Source organism: Solanum pennellii, chromosome 12 (genome assembly GCF_001406875.1).
Source record: "Solanum pennellii chromosome 12, SPENNV200".
Classification (NCBI taxonomy): domain Eukaryota; kingdom Viridiplantae; phylum Streptophyta; class Magnoliopsida; order Solanales; family Solanaceae; genus Solanum; species Solanum pennellii.
This window is the reverse complement of record NC_028648.1, coordinates 2,581,792-2,601,228: the sequence shown is the minus strand read 5'-3', so window position 1 is coordinate 2,601,228 and position 19,437 is coordinate 2,581,792. Positions and strand designations below refer to the sequence as shown.

The window sequence follows — 19,437 nt, the reverse complement described above, 5'->3', positions numbered from 1 at the left end:
AAAACACACATTGAAACACCTACTTTAAAAATATAATATCGTGATATAAATTTAATTGAATTTCAAGATAACCATAATAGAGAAATTAAATTGATGCCACCTTTGCAATTCTTAGGCCATATTGTGAATATGGGACTGACATCTGTCTGAAGATCCATATCTATATTTTATTTAGAGAAGTGTTAAAAATGGCGAGAAAATTTAGTCAGAATTTGGTCGAAAAATTTAAAGAATTATAATGTTTTTTTATTTTAAATAAATTCATCTTTTTTCTATTTTTTAGTAAAAGATATTAAAATTAAAAAAGTAAAAATATTTTTAAAAAAATAAAATTACATATGAAAAATCTTATTCTGATCAAATTTTTCTGGCTAAATTTTATTTTCTTTTATTTATATATATGCCTTTATATAAAAAGTTGACATTGTATGGTTTTCAATTAGTGAATTTTGAAAGTTTTGACAATTTGTTGGTATTTGAGCTTTCAAAATTTGATTCCTAACAATTTCAATACAATAAATAAACAATGTTTGTGTTGGGTGAGTTCAATACTCCTTTCGTTTATTTTTATTTTTACTTTTATCTACCGTACTATACTATTTAATAATAATAATTTTATTTGTTCACTTTTATTTGTCATATTACATTTTATAAAAATTAATTTGATTAATTTTCAAAGTTAAATTAGGGTATATTAATTTGATATTTCAAATAAAAAATTTAGATATGCAAAAACTATATTAAACACTATAAATTGTGATTTTTTGCATATCAGTACGATGAAAAATACATCTTAAAATATTAGTCAAAGTTCTTATAGTTTGATTCTAAAATAGAAATATGACAAACAATAATGAACGAAAGGAGTATTTATTATTAATTTGACACAATTTTTAAAAAATAATAATAGAGATAATATCATATATTATTCTTTGATTTCGTTAAATTTCATCTTCTAAGAAATATATTAGATGATAAATTGTATTTAATAGTAAGAGTAAAATAGATATAAAAGAAAAATCATCTCTTATTTTTTAAAATTTGACAAATATTAATAGACAACTATTTTTAATTTAGTGGACAACTATTGTTGGACGGAAGAATTATTTATCTAGTTTTGAAAAATTAAGAGATGATGCCTTTATCTATTTGTGTTTATTTTACTTTTGCTATTTATTGTCCAATACATTTTTCGAAGCATTAAATATGATACTCCCCCGTTCACTTTTACTTGTCATTTGTTTTTAAAATAAATTTCAATTTTACTTGTCATCTTTGATAAATCAAGAAAAAATAATTATTTGTTTTTCATATTTTACCCTTATCATTAGATACTTATTTTCCAAATCATTTTCAAAATCTAATACTAAACAATATTTAATAGGAATAGTTTGATAAGATACATATATCAATAATTATTTTTTTAATGAGTATGTCAAATCACATAGTGACAAGTAAAAATAAACGAAGAAAATATACTCAAAAGTAATATATTAATATTGCTCTTATACTTATTATTTCTTAAAATATGTGCCAAATTTATTAATGAACAACTATTATTAAACGGCTAAAATATTCATACAAAGGCCCACCTTCCAAGGTTCAAAATCTTTTAGGTATTGGTAAAACATAGAAAGAACAATTGAAATTTAGCTGGAAATATTAATGGAGCTTCTTTTATTTTTTTAATTTTTTTTCGAAATTCAATGAGTATTAAAAGCTACCATTTCCCAATTCAATTGTATAATAAATGCAGATGAGAATTACTTGTAATAAATTCATAGTGATATAAATTTTATTTTCCCAAAATAATTATTAGATTGTCGTAGTTTACGTTGAATTATAAAGATTGTGAAGTAAATGTGAATAATTTTTTTTATATAGATTTATGGACTTTTAACGTTGATCGTAAATTATTAATATATTATGACATAATTTATCGGTAGTTCTTTAAATTTGGCGATGTTCACTTAGATATCTTAATTAGACAATGTTCATTTTACACATCTGATGTAGAATTTTCGTTGTGTCATTTTGACATTTTTTAAAATTTAGTCTATGAGCAAAATGATAATCTAACTTTTCATCTTTAGAGCTTTCCACTTTTAGTAACACTAAACGTACTTTGCTTATGAGTCCTGTGAAAGGTATGAATTACTGTCAAAATCACATTTTAATTAGTATCACAACTTATTAAAAAAAATAGATGAGCAATTGAAGTATTCAAATAACTTTTTATTGTATGTCAAGTGATTATATAATTTATATAGATGAACAATCAATATATTCAAATAACTTCTTTATTGTATGTCAAATGATTAAGACATTTGATGAACCTACAAATTTTGGTTTGGTAATTAAAATAATAAACTACATTTTTAAGTTACTAGGTCCAAATATATGATTATTAGTATGTGCAAAAAATGAAAAACAAAAATATTAATGTTTCTAATATAAATGCACAATTAGAAAATTTCTACATATACATTAAGTTGATATCTGCAAGTCCAACGCACATACAATTCTATTGTAGCTTTCATTTTCGTAAGTTGGTTCTTAAATAGCATTAAGAAATATTTTTTTCGTTTGAAATTATTTGTCATGATTTTTATTTTTAGAATCAAATTATAAAAATTTTGACTAACATTTTAAGATGTATTTTTTCATCATATTAATTTGCAAAAAATTGTAATTAATAGTACTTTTCATGTAGTTTTAGAATATCTAATTTTTTTATTTAAAATATCGAACCTTCGAAAATTAGTCAAATTAACTTTCTATAAGCGCAACATAACAAACAATTCTGAACGGAGGAAGTAACCCTTTAAATTCAGATTTCAATTCTGACATTAATTTCTACATTAAAGTGATGAAAGACTTTTTATACCATAACTTTTCAAATTCTTCCATTATTAGATTTATAATTACGATTAAAAACAATATGAATGTACTCATTTATCAAGAAAATGATAATTTAATTATTAAAGGGCTTAAGAACTTCAAATTCTATCATTATGTAATGAAAATATTTATATTAAATCAAATTCGAAAATAAGTCAAGTATTTTCTTGATATTTGACTGCAACTGTTAAGAGTACTGATAGAATGATAAACTCTTGTCATCAGACACACTTGCAAGCATACAGGACCTAACATCAGTCCTTGATGTTGGTCCAAAAGCCACAGCCCAAACCTGATCTGTATGGTTGGTTAAAGTTTGCGTAGCCGCTCTCATCTTAAGATCCCATAGCCTAACCGTCTTGTCACTTGACCCCGTTGCAATTGCTGCCCCGTCTGGAGAGGTATCAACACTCAGAACCCAACTTGCATGACCCGATAAAGACGTGAGCAATGTTTTCCCCTCCGCATCATACATATGCACATGACCATCATCTGATGCTGAGAAGAGTATTCTTGAGTCGTGAAGTGAAGGTGAAAACACGAGAGAACGAACAGGCATGGTATGGCCATCTAAGAAGTGAAGGAACTTGGCGCGAGCTACATCAAAAACAGAAATAGTCCCATCAACTGATCCACAAGCAAGAAGCCTACCATCAGGACTCCATGCAACTGAAAGGACAAATTTCTTGTTGGTGCTTTTATCAGATGGTTGTGGGGCTCCTTGACGAGGAATGGACATTGTGGTAACAAGTTCCCACCGATTAGTATCCCACACCTTGACTGATGAACTACCACCTCCAGCTGCTGCCAGATTGCTACCCTGGAAAATGTTTGAGAATCATAAGACGACTGCCTAAAGCTTCCCATAAAGATGTGTGTCGAAAAGTTAAATCATAAAAAGGAGACATTGCTCTTCCGCAAACATACATACTGGTATAATGAGAGAGATTTCAAAGTAAACCATCAAGATGTATGTGGAAGTGACAAGTATACATACCAACACCCTTTTAACTTGTCATAAAGGAAATGAATCCCAATGTTTAAAGACTACAGAAAATAACAATTTTCTTGTTCTTTTTCTTCTTTTTGATAGGTAAATTGAGCCCAAATAACTTGAGACTGAGATGTAGATGATTGATTTGACAGTTTAGTCAAACAAAAGTTCTCATCTTTGTCACAATCCTTAATATAAGCAGATCATAGCTATTTTAAGATAAGTAGATTACCCACTTCTCTATTGCCAATTTGCCACTGCAGTTCCAACAACATTTCTTATCCAATAACATGAATGTTTATAAAGATGAACAGCAAGAAACAATGGCTGATACAGAGTACACTAAAAATCCTAGCGCTTTATCAAATTCGTGTTTGTTTTCATCCAGATCTAAGAACTAGATCAGCATTACTCTTCACAGTTAGTACCAGTCAGAAAGTTCTTTTTTTTTATGACTGAGAAATCACTGTGGCGCAAATCCTTAGAACCAACAACTGGTCTTTGAAACTCGGGGATGATGGGTTAGTACCTCTACCCTTCTCTAATTAAATACCAGGCTTAGTTCACATGGCACACCTAGAACCTGCGACCCAAGTCATTAGTCTCTCAACCTTTGCACTTGAACTAAGTTCTGGGGGCAAACAATTTGGGTCCCCAATGCTTCTACTTAGGAAGGGCCTTCTAACAAGACATTTTAAAGAGACATTTTTCAGAAAAACGTTTGAGTTCCAGCCTGTAATTTGTTGTTCATAAGGTATTTGCATTAAAAGAAATCTCGAGGAATCTTGGCACCACCACAACTACTAAACAAGTAAAACAACCTATTCACTTGATCCCTTTCGGAAACATTAAAGTAAGGGCAACCCATATTGTTATACCGACTTTAAGTAATTTTTGAAGGAACAGGGCAAAAAGGTAGAGGTACCAAGGAGGATATTTCCGTTGAGCTCGTACCAAGGAGGATATTTCCATTGAGCTCGTAATCAGGATTTTGTATAGGAATGGAAGAGATATGAATATTCCCTTAGGCCCTAACCACAAGATCAACTTCTAGTACAACCATTAACAGTTTGACTAGCACTAGAAGAACAAATGATATTTGCCAACAGCCAATAAAAAAGGATAGGGAAAAAGAGAAACCACTAGACGATAGACTAACAGAGACAACCAAGTTAACCAATCATATTTGAAGCCTCAATTCCAAACTAGCTGGGATCATTGATATCCATTTTGCTCGGTACATGACCAGACCATATCATTCAAAAGCTGGTGAATAATCTGTCTCTTAAAAAAACATTATATCTATCATGAAACTAAAGCTTCTCTCAGCACTAGCATACAAGCCTCTCAAGTCTTAAACAAACCAATTCTAACCAAACAGAGACTGTAACTTTATGCATAAAGAATCATACAAAATGAAAAACAATACAAATTTCCAAACCTATATATTTCACCACATTATCAATCATAAAAAAGGATGAAGCAATTCCAATGCAACTTCATACTAAAGTTAATTTTAACAGAACTAACAAGCAATCCAAACAAAAACGCATGCCGGTACACTAAGCTCCCACTAGCATACAAGCCTCTCAAGTCTCAACCAAACCAATTCTAACCAAACAAAGACTGTAACTTTATGCATAAAAAATCATACAAAATGAAAAACAATACAAATTTCCAACCTATATATTTCACCACATTATCAATCATAAAAAAGGTTGAAGCAATTCCAATGCAACTTCGCATGCCGGTGCACTAAGCTCCCACTAAGCACAGGTCTGGGGAAGGCCCGACCACAAGTATCTATCGTACGCAGCCTTGCCCTGCATTTCTGCAAGAGGCTGTTTCCAATGCATCTTCAAACTAAAACTAAATGTTAACATCAATAACAGGCAATCCAAAAAGGGCAATTTGGCGCACTAAGCTCCCGCTACGCTTGTCACCCAGGAAGCAGCCAAATCACAAGGATCTAATGCATGCAGCCTTAGCGACTATTTCAAATCTCGAACTTGTCACTTCCTAATCTATTGTAAGCAACCTTATCCTACATTTCAGCAAGACACTGATTCCACAGATTAACCTTATGATCACATGACAACAACTTCACAGTGCAATCAAAATTTCATTTTCCTTTACTTACACTTGGACTAAATTGCAATTGCCAGACTTCAGAAGGAGGAGCTTCGAGAGTAGCAATAGTGTTATTAGTATCAACCTCAAAAACTCTAATAAAGCTATCTATAGAAGCAGATGCAGCAATTCTACGAGTAGGATGTGTAGCAACAGATACAACGCCGAGACAATGACCGGTGAAAGTTTGAACACAAGTGAAGTTACTCGGGTCCCATAACCTCACAGTTTCGTCAAGACCTCCGGTGAGAAGTAACGCCGGATATTCCTCCGTCGACCGGACCCACGCCGCCGACCAAATGGAATCGTCGTGAGCATTTGTCACACTGTCTAGTGAAGCTAGTTTCATGGCGATTTTTGGATTGGGTAGAGAATTGAACCCTAGTGAAAATTGAAGGGCTATGTTGTGAATTTCGTTAACGGAGAAGGAGACGGTAGAAGTGTATTTATATATTTTGCAGTTAAGTCCTTCATGTTTTGATACTATCATTATACACCCTAAAATTTTTTAAATTAAACTTATTTATTATTTTTGTAAGAATTTAAAAACATGTGATGAATGTTATGAAATAATAAATAAAAATACAAAATATTTTATTTTCTCTTCAAATTGGTGAACAATATAAATTAATTTCAATTTCTCTAGCACTCTTTTATTTAGATAATAAAGAAAGAAAAAACTCAAGGTATTTAATAAATTACAAGATAAAGTTACGTATTATAAATTTGAACAGTTTAGTTCTTACTTGACTTCACGCATAGAAACAATTTAACGTATCAAAATATTATCTTTATTAAAAATATACTACTTGCGAATTGCGTAAATTACTTGCTTATTGCAAGTTTTCTTGGTGAAAATGTTATAAACCTTTTCCAAAGGAGTTGTTTAAAGGTTGTAATCATCACTAGTTGCTTGAGCAAATTGCAAGTAGTACTTATTTGATTGAAAGTTTTTTTTTTTTAATAGAAATAACAAATGAGTATCTATAGCTTAAATTATTCATAATACTCCCCAATATAATGTTAAACCGGATATTATTGATTAACATATAGAATTATAAATTATCTGAGTTGAAGGTCTATCAGAATTATTTTCTTTATTTTTGAGCTATAGAAAATATTTGTGTACACTTTACTTTTTGCAAACCTACTTTATAAAACTATACTGATTGTCGTTGTAACAGTAAATCAATGATATAAAACACATTCGTCTAACAACAATGAAAAAGTGAAGTATTATGACCAAAATAATTAACTTTCTCAAATTTCGAAGAACCACAAATAACTTTATTTTAGCTATTTAAAACTCTCAAATCTCATTAAATTAGAAGTTAAAGGAATCCATCAAGACATATCTTCATTTAATAAGACATTCACCATTACATTATTTGATCCCTTGCTTGTATATGTGTTTTCGATCTGTGTTATCAAAACCAGAAATTACTAATTCTAATAAATTGTTCAGAAATACAAAGTAACTGAAATTTATAAAACCAGTAAGAGAGATGAACAGAAATTTAATTTACAAAAAAAAAAACTAAAATCTGTAAGAACGTACTAGAATTTGAAAAAATCTTTTAAATCGGAAAAAGATCAAGTCCACTGAACTCACAGTGTCCCCTTAAGGAAATTATTCCCCTCTAGTATCCGAGGTTTTATTTGGAATATAACCTCCCAGGGTAAAATGATCTTAATCAGCAGAGTGTAGATACCAAAAACTCTACTGTTAGCGAATCAATCCACAGCAGAAAAGTACACGAAGAAAAAATGTGTGCAGAAGAAGAAAAAGAAGATCAAAAAATTCGTTAGGAAATATTCTGAAGAATGAGTGGTATTTATAGGCAAGAAGAGTATGTTCTGAAAGGTTGCAACCCATTCAGAATTCACACGACCATTAATGAAAGTTTGCAACCTTTCAAATGGTACTGACTGTCCTAAAAGTTGCAACCTTTCAGAACAGTCATGGCGGGAAATTTAAATAAAACGGGAAAGTTTAAATAAAATGGGTTGCGCGCGGATCCGAGTCGGATCGGGTTAGTCAACTAAAAAGTTGAAACATTTCGGTTAATTTTCAACTTCTGTTATCAACTAATTAATTGAAAATATTGACAAATGACATGGAAATATGAATTAGTTTCTTAAAACAAGTTAACTCAAATAGTAACTTATTGGTCAAAAGTTATCGTATGTGATTTATTTTTATAATTTGAAATGTTGCGTATGATACATCATATATTTTAAGAAAGGGAAAAGGGTCTGATATACCCCTCAACTTTGTCATTTAGAGCTGATATACCCCTTGTTATGAAAGTGGCTCATATATACCCCTACTTGTAAACAAATGGCTCACATATACCCTTTTCCTTTAACGGAAATGAAAAAAAAATAGAATTTTAATCTAGATTTTTATTATTTTTCTCTAAAAAGTATAATCCCATATGAGTAAATTTAATCCTCGTCAAACATATTTTTTTTGACTTTTTTTTGTTTCAATGACTAATTTATAATTATTATTTTGATAATCAAATTTATTTATGTTTCACTAATATTCTTGTAAAACTTATTGTAGATGACCAAATTTTTTCTTCAAATACGAAATTAAATTACAATAGACACAAAAAAAATAGTTTAATTTTTTTTTAAACTAAGGAATGAAAGAAAAATATAAAATAAGAATAAGAAATTCAAATAATTATAATAAAAGAAGTCAAAAAATAATTTATGTATGAAAAAAATTAAAATATACCTTGAACTTTGATAGAATAATCATGTATACCCCCATATAATTTTTTTAAAAAAATTAGAAGTAATAAATATAAATGTAAAACTAATTTTTTTTAACTTCCGTTAAATGAAGGGTATATGTGAGCCATTTTGTAACGGCAGGGGTATATGTGAGCCGTTTGTATAACGGTAAGGGCATATGTGAGCCACTTTTATAACGAGGGGTATATCAGCTCCAAATGACAAAGTTGAGGGGTATATCAGACCCTTTTCCCTTTAAGAAATAATGTAAACTACAAATTTTTGTGTTCAGACATACAAATAGACTTTTAAGAAAAAAAAAAGGGAAAAGGGTCTGATATACCCCTCAACTTTGTCATTTGGAGCTGATATACCCCTCGTTATAAAAGTGGCTCACATATGCCCTTACCGTTATACAAACGGCTCACATATACCCCTGCCGTTACAAAATGGCTCACATATACCCTTCATTTAACGAAAGTTAAAAAATTAGTTTTAAAGTTATATTTATTACTTCTAATATTTTTAAAAAAATTATTTAGGGGTATATATGATTCTTCTATCAAAGTTCAAGGTATATTTTAATTTTTTTCATACATAAATTATTTTTTGACTTCTTTTATTATAATTATTTGAGTTTCTTATTCTTATTTTGTTTTTTTCTTTCATTCCTTAGTTTAAAGAAAAAAAATTTAAACTATTTTTTTTGTGTGTATTGTAATTTAATTTCGTATTCGAAGAAAAAATTTGGTCATCTACAATAAGTTTTACAAGAATATTAGTGAAACATAAATAAATTTGATTATCAAAATAATAATTATAAATTAGTCATTGAAACAAAAAAAAGTCAAAAAAAATTGTTTGACGAGGATTAAATTTACTCATATGGGATTATATTTTTTAGAAAAAAAAAATAAAAATTTAGATTAAAATTATATTTTTTTTCATTTCCATTAAAGGAAAAGGGTATATATGAGCCATTTGTTTACAAGTAGGGGTATATATGAGCCACTTTCATAACAAGGGGTATATCAGCTCTAAATAACAAAGTTGAGGGGTATATCAGACCCTTTCCCAAAAAAAAATTCTTAGACAATTCAACTTTATCAAATTGGTGTATTGGTTATAATTATTGCCAAATTGTCAATTTTTCTTTATATTTTGTTGTCAATTGAGAAATCAATTTACCTAATAAAAGACCTTTGAAGTCAATTGATTTAGTTGGTATGAAGAGTCAATTTGTGATACTTTTACCGCAACAGCCGGCATGTGGTGTCTTGATTTGAATTTTTTTTTTAGAAATTTTGATCGTGTAATCGATTTTAAATTTGTTGTTTTAGTTTATATATATATTTTTTATAATTTTTCTTTTTTATGTATATTCGCTGTACCTCAGATTGTTACTCAACTATGAACTCTTCTTTCATAAAGTCACTCAATTTTCAATTTTCACTCAAAAAGTCACTCAACTATGCACTTCTTTCTCAGAAAATCACTCAACTTTAAATTTTAACTCAAAAGTCACTCAACTATCCGCTCTTTCCTCAAAAAGTCACTCAATCTATTAAAATATTTTTTTAGTTAAAATTTGTTGATATTAATTATTATATAACAAACCAAAATTTCTAAAAAAATAAATTAAACCATTTAGTGATCCACCCACCTAACTCGATCCACTAAAAAATATCCTAAATTATTCCCTCTCTTTAAACCTTGAATTAGGATTAAAGACAAAATAAAATGGGTCATATCATATTTTTTAATGGGTCGGATTAGGTGGGTGGATCACTAAATGGTTTAATTTATTTTTTAAAAATTTTGGTTTGTTATATAAATAATTAATATCAACAAATTTTAATTAAAAAAACAATTTAATAGATTGAGTGACTTTCTGATGAAAGAGTGGATAGTTGAGTGACTTTTGAGTTAAAATTCAAAGTTAAGTGACTATCTGAGAAAGAAGTGCATAGTTGAGTGACTTTTGAGCGAAAATTGAAAGTTGAGTGACTTTCTGAAAGAAGAGCGCATAGTTGAGTGACCATCTGATGTATTAACTCCTTGAAGTTTCATGTGATTGATATATAGTCATTTTAGTTTGATTTCAATCACCTCGAGTTGAAGTTCATGCATATACGACTCAAGTTCAAGTAACTGAATTTTGATAAAAATTATCAAACTTCTGTCATATATGACTAAAATTTAAATAAAAATAACTAAAGGGATACAAAAATAACTGAACTATAATAACATATAAATGAGATTCAGCTATATAGATGTATGAAAGTTAAAAGAAACACATGCAAATTAAAAAAAAAATATAGTATGAATTAAATAACAAAGCAAATAGAACATTTATCTAATTATTGTCAAGCTGCTTCACAGTATCAATTTAATTATGAATAGATCAAATGTTTACACTAAACTATGCAGTTAGTAAATGAAAGTGATATTATGCATTAGTTAACTGTAGTTAATTGACAATAATATATATTTTAAAAGATTATGTTATATATATTTATTAACTTGATATAAGTATCAATTCATAAGCTTTTTCCTTTTTTAGCTAACATGACATGACCTTCTTGACAAGCAACTAAAGAAGATTGCAAGTGTTCTATTTTGGTGAAAATAATATCACTCCTTAATCAAAAGTGTTTGAAGTCCATTATTTCAACATACATTTTACCACTCAATATAAAAAAAATTTCGGTAACTTTCGCGTATAACAAACATAAAAATCATATTTATATACTATAATTATAGTTTGCATAATTACGCTCTATAATAAACATAAATATATTTCGCTATATATATATATATATATATAAAATATAATATAAATTCGTTATACATATACAAAGAAAATAGTTGTATAATTTGCAAAAAAAAAGCAGTTGTATACAAAAGATCAATTGTATAATCTATGTATGTATAGAACGAGAAAGAGAGAAAGACAAAAGAAAACTGGACAGAAGAATATTTGTACTGCATAATTATAAGTGTATAGAAAGAGTTTATGTATTTGCAGCTGTATATACATTTTACTCTCGTTTTAGACAATTATAAACACAATTTATTTCGTTTCTATTTGTATAAGCGAGAGAGAAGAGGGTGGGAAGTGAGATCTGGAAGAGGGAAGAGAGAGGAACGAAAATATATGTATATATACAATTTCCTCTCGCTTTATACAAACACAAATATATTTTATACATTTTTATGTTTGTATAACAGCGAGAGAGGCGAGCGAGAGACAAAAATAGCAATAGTTTACTATATGGTACAATTTAATCAGACTATAATTATAACATTTAATTTGAACTAATAATTTACTATTATATATAATTTTACTTTTTCTTTTGATACAAATTTAAGTTGAATCAAATTTCAATATAAATATCAAATATAAAACGTAAAAAGAAAACAACTATCACAACATTTATAAACTAATTATCTAAAAGGTTTTATGGTTTGTTTTTCTAGAAAATGCTCTTAGGAATAAGTTTCTATAGAATATTTCACTTAAAAAAGAAAGTTCAAACTTCAAAAAGAAGACCTATAAATAAAGTAAAAAGAAAAAAAAAAGGAAAAAGGAAAGAAAGAACTATAAATAAATAAAACATGAAAAAAGAAAAAAGAAGAAGAAAGGTCCACATAAAACAACAGAAGAAAAGTCAGCAAGTGTAATCCTTTTGATTCAGAAAGTGTTTTTATCATCTTTCCCACTCATAACACAAAAATGATGGAGGACATGATAATAAATAAAAAATACTTATATTTTTTTATTAAGTTGAAAAATAGTCAAATATTGCCTCATTTACTTATGGAAAAGACATCATAATAATTTGGAACACCCTATTTGTTCCTTCTTATATATGTGAAAAATTGAACAAAAATGATACAATAAAAATATTTTTGGATCAAATTATTAATTTAAAATATTTTTATTCAATTTTATATAATTTAAAAGGGCATTTATTTTTTTCTGTTATTATTATTATTATTATTAATCTCATATAATTTTATTATTGGATATTAATTTAATTATCGTATTATTTTCTTATTGTTTATTATTTTTTTCTCAATTATTTTCAGTATAATTCTTTTAAAACTATATTTTCTTTTTAAATATGGATTAAATTTTTTTATTTAAACTAAAAATCTATTAAAAATAATTTCTCTACCTTTATAAAAATCAAGATAGAAATAAAGTCAATGTACACACTTGGCATCACACTCACCCCTATTTATGGAATTACATATGTTATTGTTGTACTTTTTTAAATTTTCAAGCTTTTCTTAATTTGCATCAAGCCTACTTTTTCCTTTAATTTAATTCACCATAACCATTTGTCTTCTCTATATGTGTATAATTTTTGATTCATAGTCTAGCTTAATAGTTGCAACAACCACATAATTTCTGCTATTATTTGCAAGACTTCTACATAGAGTCTTTCAGTTGACCCAGCTAAGCAGAAATGCCCATAAGCTCCCCAATTTTTTCCAATATATTTTTTTTTTTCAAAAAAAATAATCATATATGAGTGAACTTTTAACTAGAATACAAAAAACACAGTTGCCTGGAAGCAATTTCATCTTTGATCTTTCAAGATTTCTATAAAAGAGTGAACTTTAAGCAGAATTAGCAAAACCCCATTTGCCTGGAAGCAACTTTCATTTTGGGTGTTCAAGATTTCAATAAAAAAGTGATTTTTAAGAAGAATTCAAGATATCAATAAAAAAGTGATTTTTAAGAAGAATTCAAGAACCCCAGTTGCCCAAGAAGCAATTTTTACTGTGATTTTACAAGATTTAGCTATGAAGAAAGGGTCTTTTGCACCTAATCTTAAACTCTCTCTTCCTCCTCCTGATGAAGTTGCTCTCTCCAAATTCCTGTACTTGCTTTATCCCTCTCTCTTGTGTCACATTTATGCTAAATTCATGTGTACTTTGTGTCTACTGACTTGGACTGTTGGATCCAGTTCTTGTATCTCTTATTTCTGTGTTTCTCTAGCTATGGTTATGTATTTTGATGAGATGTTTTTGGTATTTTGTTGTATAGGACTGAATCAGGAACATTCAAGGATGGAGATCTTCTGGTGAATAGAGATGGAGTTCGAATTGTTTCGCAGAGTGAAGTTGCAGCTGTACACTTTCTCTTTTGAAGTACTTATGTTGAATTTGATTAAGGAACTGTTGGTTTGATTTGATTGAATTGCTTTTATAGTTCTGTAGTCTGGCTTGGATTGGGTAGTAGGATGATCCTTTGCTTAGTTTACATGGGATTAATAGTAGACTATTCTCTAATTTGCCTTTGGAAGTTTGAAGTTTGAATTGGAATGTTTAGCTGACCTGAGATAGGAGGGTATGGATGTTGCGGATTAGGGTAGAAGATAAGTAGGTAATTGAGCTTTGACTCATTTTTCGACGGGTTTAATCTTGGTGGGTGTCGGGGAACACTGTGTCTGTTGTAGTATTAGCCTCATACATGTATTTTCTTGCCTTTGATATCTGGTGTTCATTGTGTTTCAGTTACCACATTCTTTTCTTTGAATGCTTTGTACTGCTTTCCTTAGTAATTGACATGTTTTCTACACTGTTCTATTCCTTTTTCCGTAAATACTTTGATTTGCTGGATAAAGCCGAGGGTTTTTCGAAAACAAGTTCTCTACATCCGTTAGGTAGGGGTAAGGTTGGGGTACACTCAACCTTCCCCATACTCCACTTGTGGGATTACACAGGATATGCTGTTGTTGTTGGATTCAAATGTTTAGCTAGAAAATCTAAATGCATAAAGAATTGAAATTTTTGAATGCTTACTCCTAGCCAGCTTATAAAGAATTTGAAATGGAAGATAAATTGAAGATCTAGATCTCTTGAGCTGCTTTTCTGAATCAGGATATTAAAGCTGTGATTAGGGACTCATCTTATATGAAGGGTCCAAATAACAATTTACGTATTGAATCTAGAGATAGACATATTTTTATATAACTGATACTAATTAGTCGGGAATGACTCTTTGTTATATTAGTACGTTTACTTTAGGTCCAGAATTTGATAGGAGCCTCTTAGTCTTGTTAGAAATTTATATACGGAAATGTAGAGAACCTCTGGTTCTAGAGGAACTACTGTTTTAAATTTATCGGACTAAGACAGACTTAAATGGAGCGATAAGAGCAGTGGGGATTCACTTAGCTGATGCCAACTTGCTAGGAGTTGAGGTGTAGTCGTCGTTTTAATCCATACCTGGACATTTTGTGTTCTTCATCTTCCTTTATATCCATTTTCGCAATCTGTTGCAACTATAATGGCGTATTTATTCTGGTATTTGCAATTTTTCTTCAGCCTTCAGTTATACAGCCATCAGACAACCAGTTATGCTTAGCTGATTTTGAAGCAGTAAAAGTTATTGGAAAGGGAAATGGTGGTATAGTGCGGCTGGTTCAGCATAAATGGACGGGGCAATTTTTCGCTCTCAAGGTATATTTCAGCTTCCATCTCTATTCTGCTTATCCTGGTTGTTTGTTATTCCCTTGAGTAGCAGCAGACTGTTTACATATCCGTTTGATATATTTCATTAATTTGGTGTGATATTCCTTCTTAAAAAATGAAAGAAGACAAATTGACGATTGGGTCGCGAATTCTTTCATAGAGATGTTTCCTCCCTATTGTTCCATTTCTTGTCTTATAACTTGTACTATTTTTGGTAGCAATATGTTACCTATGTTGCGTGGACTCTTCAAAAATGTCATCGGGTGCGTGTCGAATCCTTCAAAAGTAGTGCATTTTTTGGAGGATCCGAGACGGGTGCATCAGCATTTTTGGAGAGTCCCTCACCAAAGCCTGAAGAGTTGACAGTATGGCTATCTCAATCAGTTTCTGAATATTGAGATTGCTATTTTACCCAATACTCGGGTGCTTTCAAGTCTCACCATTTTATTACACAAAGATCATATTGACTTGTTCTTTGCAAATTCAGTGGAAGCCATAATTTTCAATAAGGGGGTTCTAAATATGAATGTGAATACACAAAGAAGCCAAATGGGGTTCACTATCTACTATATCTACATAAAAAAATAATTTTAACCATGTGTAGTGTAATTTTCCGTCCAAGGGGGTTAAGATGAATCCCCTTGGTCCTACTTGGCTCCAAACCTGTCCGCAATGCTGATGGAGGGGTTTGTTTATTGGACAATCTGTTAGCTGATGTTGACGTATGCTTTAATTTGTTTCCTTTACTGACGAACAGTTTTATATCATTCAGGTTATTCAGATGAATATTGATGAGTCTATGCGCAAACATATTGCTCAAGAACTGAGAATTAATCAGTCATCCCAGTGTCCATATGTTGTCATATGCTATCAGTCGTTCTTCGACAATGGTGCTATATCCTTGATTTTGGAGTATATGGATGGTGGTTCCTTAGCAGATTTTCTGAAAAAGGTCAAAACAATACCTGAACGATTTCTTGCTGTTATCTGCAAACAGGTAGCCAGTGAACAATTTAAATTCCACAAGAGAAGAATTTGTTCAAGTACTAATGTTTCAACCTTATTCCTTCACCAATTAGGTTCTCAAAGGCTTGTGGTATCTTCATCATGAGAAGCATATTATTCACAGGGATTTGAAACCTTCGAATTTGCTAATCAATCACAGAGGTGATGTCAAAATCACAGACTTTGGTGTGAGTGCAGTACTAGCAAGCACATCTGGACTGGCCAATACCTTTGTCGGCACATACAACTATATGTCTGTGAGTATCTGTGACCTGATTTTTGTAAAAGCGAATATAGAACTGCACTGCTAGGTAATTTTCACTCATAAATATCACAGAGAAATATTTTCCTAGCATATTTTTCTGGAACTTAATCACTTCCTCCGTTTCAATTTGTTTGTTTAGTCCGTTGAAAAAAGAATGCCTCTTTCCTTTTTTGGCAATTTCTTAATTCCAACTTTTCATGCAACATATCTAAGACCACAAAATTAAACGACATTTTGGTACATTTGACATATCTTTAATTTAAGACCACGAGGTTCAAAAGTCTTCTTTACTTAATTTCCGTGCCAAGTCAAAACTAGACAAACAAATTGAAATAGAGGGAGTATTACAATCTGCCTATGCTAAAAACCTCCAAGTTGCTGATGTTCTGTTGTTTGCTATAGCCAGAGAGAATTTCAGGAGGTGCCTATGATTACAAAAGCGACATTTGGAGCTTGGGTTTAGTCTTGCTCGAGTGTGCAACAGGTCATTTCCCATATAAACCACCCGAGGGAGATGAAGGATGGGTCAATGTCTATGAACTTATGGAAACCATAGTTGACCAACCAGAACCTTGTGCACCTCCTGACCAATTTTCTCCACAATTCTGCTCATTCATATCTGCATGGTAAGCGCTATAATTATGTACCATCTGAAACTTTTAATCTAATTGTCCTATGAGTGTCTGGTAGATGTGTTTTCTAGTTCGGAAGCTCACTACACAATAACTTGTTTCAGTGTCCAGAAGCACCAGAAGGACAGACTGTCGGCAAATGATCTCATGGTAGTGATAATCACTTTTTTTTGCCTTTTCTCGAAGTTGCTTATTGATCAATTACTAATGTAGTGGCTATTTGGGATTCATGTAATACAGAGTCACCCTTTCATCACCATGTACGATGACCAGGATATCGATCTTGGATCTTACTTCACTTCCGCAGGACCTCCATTGGCAACACTTACTGAGCTATAATTGGTATGCTTGCTTAAGTCTTTGTTAAATGTACTCCTTTTGTAGCTTTTAGAAAGAACTAATTTTAGATTTTGTGTGTCTATTTTTATTAAGTATATATTGGAGTGTGTTTGCACAAATTATCTTCTTCATCATCTTGGATCAGATCCAGTAGCATTATGTAATTGTCTGCGGCTCTTTTCTTTTGCCTCAGATATCCAAGGGTTATATGGTCACAGAGACCTTGCCTCTCGTTGGGACTCACTCAACCCTCTAGCTAGTTCCATTGACCAGTTAAGGTCTCGTAAGATAGAGTGACCCACGCACAGCGGTCTTGTATGAGCAAAGCTTGTATTCACTTCTATTTGCGTACACATTTGCTTATAGCGAAGGTTGAAGAATATTTATCTTACTGATATCACTTTACTAATATCTGTGTTCTGGGTAGTTTCAAATTGTTAATAGCTGATACAGTTATCTCCGGCAGTAAATGAATATGTATACCAGCAAAATGGCTAGAAAATATAAATTAGAAATGAATTCGTAAACTCCCTATTTCAAAAACTCCTTTGTTGCTTCTGGAATATTAAATGTGATGCAGTTTCATAGTTCACAAGTTTGGTTTAGCCTCTCAGCGTTCTCTCATAAACCATATATCGTTGATTGGACAAACTCCTTGCCTGTATCTGACTTTTGACAACTTATCATAAAACTAAGTGGTCAATTATCTTTTAGTAAAAACATTTGTCTGTGGAGGACACATATTAGGGTAGTAGGTTAGCAGGTAGAAGAGTGTGGTGTTGCTTATCCTTCTGTAGAATTAGTCATAGTATTACTTTTCTTGTTCCTCGATTTCATTATGATCTGTTGCTTCCTATACTTTGATAATAGTAGTTTTTGTTGTAGTTATTGATGCTTTGTCATGCTTTCTATAATATTTTGCCATGACTTCTTCATTTCTGCTATTTCCTTTTCTGAACTGCTTAGATCTCTTTTTCATCTAGCCAAGGGTCTATCGGAAACAACCTCTCTACCTCTAAGGTAGTTGTTGTTGTTTGTTAATCCCCTTCTACTGGATTTTTTGTTACTACTCAGATCTTAGTTTAAAGTCATGATTGTCGTCCTCGACTGTTTATTGTACTTGTGCTCAATTTTTTTATTATTTCACTTCACTTTAAATATGTAACTAAAAGAGCTTCAGAATCTTTTCAACTGGTGTGATTTCAGCGATTATATTATGACGAGCCTTGTTATGTATGTGCAGTCCTTTTGCCAACCAGATTATTTTCCCGACATAACAACTTATCCTATTCCCCAAAAGCATGATTCTGTCTCGACTTCTTATTCTCACAGGTTTTCTACAATGTCTTGCAACTGATGGAATTTTGGTCAATAGCTTTTCCAGTCGCAATGTTCCAAAAATTAGAAGCCTTTTAAGAAGGCATTGAGAATCAAAATGAAGCAGATGAAGCCATTATTGTACTTTTCAAGCCTCCGGTAGGTAGCGTTGGGAGTGTAACTGTGACATTTTCTACTATGTATGTGATTCAAATGGGAACAACTCCAGATATCCTTTTGATATGACTTATTTTTGACATTAATCCTTGGTGGTGCAAGTGTTTTTGGTTTACAATTTGACTTCTACCTTTTAGCACATGAAGTTGTTTATTGTTAGTGTTGAACTGAATGTAAAATTCTTAAGCTCCCATTTCTCCTTATGAGATCATTTTAAGGACCTATCAATGAATCTACTCGTCAAGGATCTATCATAAACGACCTCTCTTACCCACAAAGCTAAGGGTAAGGTCTATGTAAATCCTACCCTCCTTAGATTCGACATGTGGGATTACACCACTTGGTATGCCTTTGTTCCTGTAATGGTTATCATAATACTATACCCCATCAATATAAATGTAAGTAACATAGATATAGCTAATCCTGTATGGAACCAGCCTTCA

At 30.8% G+C, this 19,437-nt stretch overlaps 2 protein-coding genes across 3 annotated transcripts; one reads left to right on the top strand and one right to left on the bottom strand.

Annotated features, from left to right (window-relative positions):
* Positions 1-2,981: 2,981 nt before the first annotated feature.
* On the bottom strand, positions 2,982-6,491 carry LOC107005340 (WD repeat-containing protein VIP3-like). The gene is made up of 2 exons (XM_015203906.1): positions 6,036-6,491; positions 2,982-3,721 (listed from the first exon to the last, which is right to left on the bottom strand). Exons 1-2 carry the CDS (start codon positions 6,372-6,374, stop codon positions 3,089-3,091), a joined length of 972 nt encoding a protein of 323 aa, XP_015059392.1. The 5' UTR covers positions 6,375-6,491; the 3' UTR covers positions 2,982-3,088.
* A 6,580-nt stretch (positions 6,492-13,071) lies between these two features.
* On the top strand, positions 13,072-19,218 carry LOC107007412 (mitogen-activated protein kinase kinase 2-like). Of its 2 annotated transcripts, none has more exons than XM_027913528.1 (9): positions 13,072-13,662; positions 13,830-13,914; positions 15,113-15,247; positions 16,032-16,256; positions 16,339-16,521; positions 16,932-17,155; positions 17,266-17,311; positions 17,402-17,503; positions 17,694-17,965. In XM_027913528.1, the coding sequence occupies exons 1-8, from the start codon at positions 13,586-13,588 to the stop codon at positions 17,498-17,500; spliced, it is 1,074 nt and encodes a 357-aa protein (XP_027769329.1). In that variant the 5' UTR covers positions 13,072-13,585; the 3' UTR covers positions 17,501-17,503; positions 17,694-17,965. The 2 variants fall into 2 exon arrangements, with proteins under 2 accessions (XP_027769329.1, XP_015061515.1); XM_015206029.2 differs by lacking the exon at positions 17,694-17,965 and adding an exon at positions 18,833-19,218 and having other exon boundaries at positions 13,073-13,662.
* The last annotated feature ends 219 nt before the right edge of the window (positions 19,219-19,437 follow it).